Source organism: Rutidosis leptorrhynchoides, chromosome 6 (assembly GCF_046630445.1).
Source record: "Rutidosis leptorrhynchoides isolate AG116_Rl617_1_P2 chromosome 6, CSIRO_AGI_Rlap_v1, whole genome shotgun sequence".
NCBI lineage: Eukaryota > Viridiplantae > Streptophyta > Magnoliopsida > Asterales > Asteraceae > Rutidosis > Rutidosis leptorrhynchoides.
In genome coordinates, this window is record NC_092338.1 from 297,085,489 (window position 1) to 297,096,761 (window position 11,273).

General features: G+C 29.9%; 1 protein-coding gene across 1 annotated transcript; it reads right to left on the reverse strand.

Annotated features, from left to right (window-relative positions):
* Positions 1-1,427: 1,427 nt before the first annotated feature.
* LOC139854572 (ribosomal RNA small subunit methyltransferase-like) lies at positions 1,428-7,879 on the reverse strand. Its single transcript, XM_071843871.1, has 3 exons — positions 7,705-7,879; positions 1,687-1,922; positions 1,428-1,613 (listed from the first exon to the last, which is right to left on the reverse strand). Exons 1-3 carry the CDS (start codon positions 7,877-7,879, stop codon positions 1,428-1,430), a joined length of 597 nt encoding a protein of 198 aa, XP_071699972.1.
* Positions 7,880-11,273: the final 3,394 nt, after the last annotated feature.

Consider the following 11,273-nt stretch of genomic DNA (forward strand, 5'->3'; position numbering starts at 1 on the left):
ATGTCGACACATCTATATATATTTCGGAACAACCATAGACACTCTATATGTGAATGTTGGAGTTAGCTATACAGGGTTGAGGTTGATTCCAAAATATATATAGTTTGAGTTGTGATCAATACTGAGATACGTATACACTGGGTCGTGGATTGATTCAAGATAATATTTATCGATTTATTTCTGTACATATAACTGTGAACAACTAGTTGTAGGTTACTAACGAGGACAGCTGACTTAATAAACTTAAAACATCAAAATATATTAAAAGTGTTGTAAATATATTTTGAACATACTTTGATATATATGTATATATTGTTATAGGTTCGTGAATCAACCAGTGGCCAAGTCTTACTTCCCGACGAAGTAAAAATCTGTGAAAGTGAGTTATAGTCCCACTTTTAAAATCTAATATTTTTGGGATGAGAATACATGCAGGTTTTATAAATGATTTACAAAATAGACACAAGTACGTGAAACTACATTCTATGGTTGAATTATCGAAATCGAATATGCCCCTTTTTATTAAGTCTGGTAATCTAAGAATTAGGGAACAGACACCCTAATTGACGCGAATCCTAAAGATAGATCTATTGGGCCTAACAAACCCCATCCAAAGTACCGGATGCTTTAGTACTTCGAAATTTATATCATATCCGAAGGGTGTCCCGGAATGATGGGGATATTCTTATATATGCATCTTGTTAATGTCGGTTACCAGGTGTTCACCATATGAATGATTTTTATCTCTATGTATGGGATGTGTATTGAAATATGAAATCTTGTGGTCTATTATTATGATTTGATATATATAGGTTAAACCTATAACTCACCAACATTTTTGTTGACGTTTTAAGCATGTTTATTCTCAGGTGATTATTAAGAGCTTCCGCTGTCGCATACTTAAATAAGGACGAGATTTGGAGTCCATGCTTGTATGATATTGTGTAAAAACTGCATTCAAGAAACTTATTTTGTTGTAACATATTTGTATTTTAAACCATTATGTAATGGTCTTGTGTAAACAGGATATTTTAGATTATCATTATTTGATAATCTACGTAAAGCTTTTTAAACCTTTATTGATGAAATAAAGGTTATGGTTTGTTTTAAAAAGAATGCAGTCTTTGAAAAACGTCTCATATAGAGGTCAAAACCTCGCAACGAAATCAATTAATATGGAACGTTTTTAATCAATAAGAACGGGACATTTCATAAATCCTTTTAAGCTCGATTTCTGTCTATTTTCTTCTTCTTAAAACAAAACCCCTTTAACATCATCATCATTATCATTCCTTATCATCATCATTAAAGTATCATTATCAAATCATAATCATCAACATCTAACATCATCCTATTTCTATTTCCATATCATCATTCTCAAATGTTAAGTCACCCGAATCTTCAAGAATAGATGCATCAGTTGCAATTTAATTATCATTACTATGAGAAAGTTGTAACGCTTGAAGGGTTTTGTAGTTTTTCTCCATAACTGAAAGTACGCTTTTTATCTTGAAGATTGCACCTAAGGTTTTGTTCTTCCTAATGAAATAGATTTGGACCAACCCACCTAATTCTTTGAGGTTGTTGACGGGTACGGGTTTTCTTGGCTCGATCTGAAAAAAAACAGATGAGTCGACCTTAGGTGGGGGTATGAAGTTGTTATTATTATTATTTTTTTTTTTAAACCTTGAGCTGATTACGAAGCATAGTGTCCAGACGCTCCAACTCGCGAACCATGCGTGGATCAAGCTCAATAGCTATAACAGTCTTCCTAGCCTCAAGAAGCTTCTTAGTCAAATTACCGGTACCAGGACCGATTTCAAGAACCACATCCGTACTATAAATGCCGGCTTTCTCTTTGATACTATTTCGCATAGACACCACGTGAAGGCTTCTCCTTCTTAATTTTTCTTCCAGCCATACTTAGAAGTCACCGGTCAGATTGTAAAGTGGTTACGATTTTTGGTAGTCAGCGGCAACTGAAGGTATCCTATGAGAGGCAAAAACAACATTAAACTAGAATTTTGAAGGGTTTTATTGTTCATGGTGGCGGATGGCGGTGTTAAGGTGATATTGGGATGGCGGGTGAGGTTCCTGGTGGCCGAAGATGTTTATGCAAGAAGGTGATGGTTTAATTAAGTTAGTGCTAGTGATGGTGTTAGGTTGATGGTGGTTGTTACAATGATATGCATATACATATCAATATAAATATGATAGTGGTGATAGTAAATGGTAAAAGATGGTGGGATATATATTTGTCTTTATGTGATGATTGGTTAAAAATAGAACAGTTGATGCAAGTTGATGCATGATGCTTGTATATATATATTGAAGAAAAGATAAATAATAACAAGTAGTAAAGATAGATGGATTCTGTCGAAGAAAAGGCATATTACATTACATATATATTCAAACAAACACAGTAATCAACTAATAATAATTATAATATAATATAATTAAAAACATGTACATAAATATATTAACTCTGCCGACAGTTCTAATGGGATATATTTCGTACCCCATTGTTACTCAGTGGTGAATAAAAAGTCTTTTAGAAAAATCCCAAACTTTTATTTTAATTATATTTATTTATTTTGGTCATTATGGTATAAAATTTGCTCATTAATTATGAAATAAAAATTACATTAATTATTCACTCCCAACCCCAAGTAAAATATAAAAAGTTTTAAAATTTAACAAATAGCTCCTAAATACATTTTACTAAGTCTATAATTTATAAAACCCATTTTCGGATCACCATTTATTTTAAAATCACATAAGTTCATTTTTAACTTGATTAATAACTATCAAAATGACAAACGAGTGCTACTAGCGTTTATTAAATAAATTCTAAATCATATAGGATCTGATTAAGATTTGATTCTCCGGTGATTAAAGAAATTAGGATCTCTTTAATTAAATGCGGTAATCTGTTTTGAATGCTATGTCGGATATTTTACTGTAAATTTACTCCCTCCATTTCCTTTATATTTTGGAGTTCCATCCTTTTGTTTTCTCTTCCCGACTTTAAGTCAAGTGAATAATGGTCCAGAATTCGTATGTATGAAGTTTCGAATGAACATGACTAATGTTCTAAGAGATAGATTGTAATAGCACGATCTTGATTGGTTAAATAACCAGAATTCAAGAGAAAAGATAGAACTATCAGGGAGATATGTTCTCGATATTTTTGGAGATTAAGTAGAATGTAAGAGTCGTGTAACATGGGACATGATAACATTATAATTTGTGAATCATCAAGTTTCATTAGAAACTCAGCATGACTTACTGTAATATAATCACGTTGATCAAGTGTCATTATATTATACTAACTCATGCATCAGTTCCCAGCACTACTTCAATATCATTTAATTTTAAGCTTAAAGGTTTTCAGAAAATAGAAACCAAATAGTTTCCTTTCTGAATGTAACACTGATATCGCAAAGAGATAAATGATTCCAAATAAGAATACTTATGAAAATATCCTCAGAAGTATCGGGGACATTTATAATAGAGGATACGATAATATCTTAGAATTTCTAATATCGATGGATGACGATGAAGATTTGTTCGTAAGGGTTTAGAGTCAGAAGCAAGATATTCGTTAATGACTTCAGCAGATACTGACTCATTTGGATTCTTTGAAGGCAGGTTTAGTCTTTATGATTTGTCTACAGCCTCCTTCATAGTTTCGTATAATCCGCTTTTCGGTATCAACTTTTCTCATCTTTTGAGCTTCTTCAGCCACTATTAATCTTTCGACTGTTAAGAACATTTACAGTTTTTCCTAACTTATGAGAAATTTTCAAAATTTGGAGTATTGATTCGTAGACCGGGTGTTTTTCAGAATTTTAGAATGGAAGATCATAATTCTTATAGATAAATGTTATATGTATATATATAACTATTGATGTAGAAACGCTGCGAGATTCAAAATACTGATTGCTGATTTTCCCGGTACTTGGTATGGCAATTCTCGTTACAAGATGCGGATGAGTATATTGTGAAGACCCGTCCTAATCCATCCGGATGAAGTCCATATCGATTATAAACAATTCACAACAGTTGATTACATCGCGAGGTACTTGACCTCTATATGATACATTATACAAACATTGCATTTGTTTTTGAAAAAGACAATCTTTCATTACATCAAAAGTTGACAGGCATGCATACCATTTCATAATACATCTAACTATAATTGGCTTAATAATAATCTTGATGAACTCAATGACTCGAATGCAACATCTTTTGAAATATGCCATGAATGACTCCAAGTAATGTCTCTAATATGAGCTAATGCACAGCGGAAGATTTTTTTCATACCTGAGAATAAACATGCTTTCAAGTGTCAACCAAAAGGTTGGTGAGTTCATTAGTTTAACATAAATAATCATTTTCATAATTTTTAATAGACCACAAGATTTCATATTTCCATTTCTCATAAACATACGTCCCATGCATAGAGACAAAATATCATTCATATGGATTGAACACCTGGTAACCGACATTCACAATATGCATATAAGAATATCCCCATCATTCTGGGATCCTCCTTCGGACATGATATAAATTTCGAAGTACTACAGCATCTGGTACTTTGGATGGGGCTTGTTGGGCCCGATAGATCTATCTTTAGGATTCGCGTCAATTAGGGTGTCTGTTCCCTAATTCTTAGATTACCAGACTAAAAAGGGGCATATTCGGTTTAATAATCCAGCCATAGAATATAGTTTCATTTACTCGTGTCTATTTCGTAAAACAGTTATAAAATCAGCGCATGTATTCTCAGTCCCAAAAATATATATTGCAAAAGTATTTAAAAAGGGAGCAAATGAAACTCACGCATATAAATATTGTAAAACATTTATTAAAACAGTGCATGTATTCTCAGCCCAAAAATGTAAAGAGTAAAATGGATCATATGAAACTCACAATCCAATATTTTGTAGTAAAAATATTCATACGGCGATTCTGAACAATGCAGGGTTGGCATCGGATTCACGAACCTATATCATTTGTATATTTATTAATAAACATAGTTGTAATCGAACAATATATATAAATTTATTAGTTATATACTTTTTGTATTAATAATATATATGTTTCATATATTTATTTTGTTATATAAAATATTACCTTTCGTGATGTTATATGTATTAGATATGTTTATATATAAATATCATTTGTTTGTTAGTACTAAGATAATATATTAAGTGATAACAATAATAATAATAGTACTAATATTAATAATAATGATAATAGTATTAATAATTCTATAAATGATAATATTAACGATAGTTTTTATAATAAATCTCATAATAATGATAATAATATTGGTTTTTAATAAAATGAATAATTTAATAATAATGGTAAGGAAAATAATAATTTTGATAATAATACATAATACTTTATAATAATAACTATTAATATACGATCTTATTACTAATGTTAGTCATTATAATAATACTTTTGTTACTAATAATAATAAGTCTACAATGATACCAATACTAATAATAATGATACCAATAATAATAGTTTGTGTTATTTTCGCTTGAACAATAATAATAATAATCATATTCGAAATAATAATAATCGTACTTTGTCTTAATAATAATAATACTTTTAGTTCATAACGATATTACTTAATAATAACTAAAATTATAATATTAGTAATCATATCATCAATTTTAACATAATCATAATTTATAATAACAACAATAATCCTAATCATAATCATAATAATAATAGTAATACTACGATGATAAATTAATAATGATAATAACATTACTAAATGATAATAATTATAATTTTAATAATAACAATAATAATAAATATTCCTAAATCTTGTATTAGTAATAATAACAATAATAATAATACTAAGGATGTTCATGATACATAATAATAATAATCTTAATTATAATACATGTAATAATAACAATAATAATAATAATAGAAATAAAATAAAAAGTATACCCTTTCAAAAGCCATCATAAAAAGAAATGTCCCATACGAGACTCGAACTAGCGACCACTCGCTCCCCGTTAACACCTCAAACCGTTGGGCTGTTGTCCATAATCCGAAATAATATAGAACTCAAAAATATATATCCCGATTTTAATTGTTTCTTGTTTCCTCTTCTCCTTCTGATACTCGTGGACCAGGAAAAAAAAACAGAAAAACATACCAATATAGATATAGATATATTTAATTTATATATTTTATTTAACTAGTATTTATCTTTCATAATAATAATTTATATTAGGGTTTATATATGATAAAATATATATGTATATATTAATTGATATATTTATATATAGCTTAGTTACTATCTTGTTAATAATAAAATTATAGTGATATGTGATATTAATATTCTTGCAATGTATTCTTGTATAAAAATATCTATTTGTAGTAATACTAATAATAATAACTATGAATACCAAAATTTTACTACTAATGATAAAGATGATAATAAGTTTAATTATTACTATACTAATAATCATATTATCAATAATAATGATTTTATTACTAAAAATTTTGTTGATAATAACAATAATAATACTAATAATTTATATAATGATACTAATAATAATATTTATGATGATAATTTGTATTATGTTTATAATAATGATAATAATAATAATGATCATAATTATAATAACAATAATACATATGTTAATATCAGTAATAATAATAACAATATTACTATATAATGATAATAATATTAGTCATAATAACAATTTTAACAACAATAATTAACACTAGCAATAGTAATCACAATTCTAATAATAATAATAATAATAATAATAATAATAATAATAATAATAATAATAATAATAATAATAATAATAATAATAATAATAATAATAATAATAATTTTTGGTAATGAAAAACTACCTCAAGACAAGCTTTAAAAATAATATGTCACCAGCAGGGATCGAACCCGCAACCACTCGCTCAACTGCAAACACCCCTTAACCAATCCACTATTCAGTTTTTCTGTTTAATACCCTAAACCAATCTATATGAGCAGTAATTTGTCTTGGCCCAATAGGTTTGAGGCTGATCTCGGTCCAATATGGAAGCCCGGCACATGCTATTCTTATTAAAAAAAATAATATGTCCTGTCTTAGAATCGAACCTGAGACCTCTCGGTTCTCAATACTACACACTTTCTCAAACCAATGAGCTGCCCATTACTTTCTGATTTATTTAGGATTTTAAATCCTTTTAAGCTCGATTTCTGTCTATTTCCTTCTTCTTAAAACAAAACCCATTTAACATCATCATCATTATCATTCCTTATCATCATCATTAAAGTATCATTATCAAATCATAATCATCGACATCTAACATCATCCTATTTCTATTTCCATATCATCATTCTCAAATGTTAAGTCACCCGAATCTTAAGAATAGATGCATCAGTTGCAATTTAATTATCATTACTATGAGAAAGTTGTAACGCTTGAAGGGTTTTGTAGTTTTCTCCATAACTGAAAGTATTCTTTTTATCTTGAAGATTGCACCTAAGGTTTTGTTCTTCCTAATAAAATAGATTTGGACCAACCCACCTAATTCTTTGAGGTTGTTGACGGGTATGGGTTTTCTTGGCTCGATCCGGAAAAAAAACAGATGAGTCGACCTTAGGTGGGGGTATGAAGTTGTTATTATTATTTTTTTTTAAAACCTTGAGCCGATTACGATGCATAGTGTCCAGATGCTCCAACTCGTGAACCATGCGTGGATCAAGCTCAACAGCAATAATAGTCTTCCTAGCCTTAAGAAGCTTCTTAGTCAAATTACCGGTACCAGGACCGATTTCAAGAACCACATCCGTATTATAAATGCCGACTTTCTCCTTGATACTGTTTCGCATAGACACCACGTGAAGCCTTCTCCTTCTTAATTTTCCTTCCAGCCATACTTAGAAGTCACCGGTCAGATTGTAAAGTGGTTACGATTTTCAGTAGTCGACGGCAAGTGAAGGTATCCTATGAGAGGAAAAACAACATTAAACTAGAATTTTGAAGGGTTTTGTTGTTCATGGTGGCGGATGGCGGTGTTAAGGTGATATTGGGATGGCGGGTGAGGTTCCTAGTGGCTAAAGATGTTTATGCAAGAAGGTGATGGTTTAATTAAGTTAGTACTAGTGATGGTGTTAGGTTGATGGTGGTTGTTACAATGATATGCATATACATATCAATATAAATATGATAGTGGTGATAGTAAATGGTAAAAGATGGTGGGATATATATTTGTCTTCCTGTGATGATTGGTTAAAAATAGAACAGTTGATGCAAGTTGATGCATGATGCTTGTATATATATATATTGAAGAAAAGATAAATAATAACAAGTGGTAAAGATAGATGGATTCTGTCGAAGAAAAGGCATATTACATTACATATATATTCAAACAAACACAGTAATTGTGATGACCCGGAAATTTCCGACTAAATTTAAACTTTATCTTTATATTATTCTGACACGATAAGCAATGTTTGTTAAGTTAAATCTCAAGGATTTTAAGCTATGTTTATACATTCATTTAAACCTCGACCAAATTCCTATGATTCACAAACCATTAAATGAACATATATGAATATGTATGTATATGTGTATATGTTATAAATTGAAAATGTCAACAAAGTATTTAAACGTATAATGCTTTATATGAACGTATTTGTTTCAATATGATTATCGACGAAATTAAAAAAAATATATTAAATGATTGAATTATCAGAAACATTGAATTATGATTACAAGTCTCTGTTGAGAGGTCCACTATGATTTGAGAAAATCTATTCATCTTAACGATATTCGGAATAATTTGTAAAGCTATTTATAAATAAAAATTAAAAGTGTCATTTACGAAAGTTAGACAAAAGCTAGTGGAGAATTGGTTTCCATAATATTCTATTAATCTATTTTTAAACGTACAAAAACGTTTTCAGTTTAAAAAGAACTTTATTATTAAAACGTATATAACTTTTATAAATATCTAGAATCACTTTTGATAACTTATTACTTAACTAGCATAATAAATATAACGATATTTATATTTTATTTCATTAAATATATATAACGATTTAAATTAATATTATATATATTTATACGCGTATTATACATACATAGATTTTATACTTTTACTATACTTTAACTTTACCTTTACTTTACTTTTACTTTACTTTAACTTTAATAATTCACTTTAATAATTCATACTTTAATAATTCACTTTAATAATTCATACTTTAATAATTCACTTTAATAATTCATACTTTAATAATTCGCTTTAATAATTCACTTTAATAATTCACTTTAATAATTCATACTTTAATAATTCACCTTAATAATTCAAAAATCTATTATAAATAGAATTCAATAGGTTTCATTATTTGATAGAAACTTGAAAATATTTTCTCTAAACTCTCTCAATCAATTTACATGTATATATATTTACTCCGTATTATTTCAAGATATTATCAGTATACATAAAATATTACGACGGAGTGCTGTCCGAGTGATTTCGAAATTATTTTTTGAGCGGGATAGAGCTAAGGAAATTATGGGTTAAAGCTATGGAGGTTATGGGTATGGTTCGGGAGTATTGCTCGTGAGTCAAACTAGTGTTTATCATCTCCGTTGCGTCTACGTACTTTTCCTGCAATATTGAATCTCAATATTGATACGTTCGTGAATCCAAGGCCAACATTGCACTTGTTCAATGACGTCATATGTATTTTTACTACAAAATACAGTATTGTGAGTTTCATTTGCTCCCTTTTATATATATTTTTGGGACTGAGAATACATGCGATGTTTTTATAAATGTTTTACGAAATAGGCACAAGTACTAAAACTAATTCTACGTGGGTTTAAACCAGAAATATACCCTTAGCTTGGTAACATTAAACTACTTGTCTATGTACGGTAGGCGCGAATCCTAAAGATAGATCTATTAGGCCTGACAAACCCCATCCTGACTATGGGATGCTTTAGTACTTCGAGAATACTTTTAGAATACTTTTATACACTTGCGAGTGTACATATATTTATAAACGAAAATCTTGTGGTCTATTAATATATTGAAATGATTGTTATGATAAACTTATGAACTCACCAACCTTTTGGTTGACACTTTAAAGCATGTTTATTCTCAGGTATTAAAGAAATCTTCCGCTGTGCATTAGCTCATTTTAAGGATATTACTTGGAGTCATTCATGGCATATTTTGAAAGACGTTGCATTAGAGTCATTGAGTTCATCAAGATTATTATTATGTCAATTATAGTTGGATGTATTATGAAATGGTATGCATGCCGTCAACTTTCGTTGTAAAGAAAGTTTGTCTTTTAAAAACGAATGCAATGTTTGTAAATTGTATCATATAGAGGTCAAATACCTCACGATGTAATCAACTATTGTGAATCGTTTATAATGTATATGAACGGGTCCTTTCAGTTGGTATCAGAGCGGTGGTCTTAGCGAACCAGGTCTGCATTAGTGTGTCTAACTGATAGTCGTTAGGATGCATTAGTGTGTCTAGACTTCGACCGTGTCTGCATGTCAAAAGTTTTGCTCATCATTTTTGTCAGAAATTACCTGCTTATCATTCTTAGTCTAGACACATCTTATTGCATTGATTGCATGAATAGTGTATAGACAAAATTCATATCTTAGCGTATCTGCTAATTCATATCTTAGCGTATCTGTTACTGTAAACTTTGTCTGACATACTCCGTAAATTCCTCCGTAATCTACGAAACCTTTTGCTCTATATAATTAGAATACCACCCGATAGCCAGAAAATCATTTCATATCGAAAAATTCTTTATTCAATCGTACGAAATGGAATTCGTCATTAGTTCAAGTCCCTCGGATTCCGAAATGGAATCCCACTCAAGTTCCGAAAGCAGTGTGACCGGAATGGATCAACCAATTAGTCATCATCTATTCTGGATGAATTGGGGATGGGTTCGTAGCCTCCTTAATCATTGGAGATAAGAAGAAGGTGATCCCTTCCATCCACCACATTGCCCTCTTGGCAAAGAACCTGAAGCACTTACCGGCGAACCTATCCGAAACACCATTTTCTCTCTTATTTCCAGAGTATCTCGTCACGATTATATACTACATCAAATTCTAGATTTTATTTATCCGCTCGTTCGAACCGACAATCACCCCGGTGTAATAGAAGAAGTCAACGCGCTTCGCGCTCGAGTAGTGGCTTTAGAGAATATGGTGCAAGGGTTACAAACACTAACAAATAAC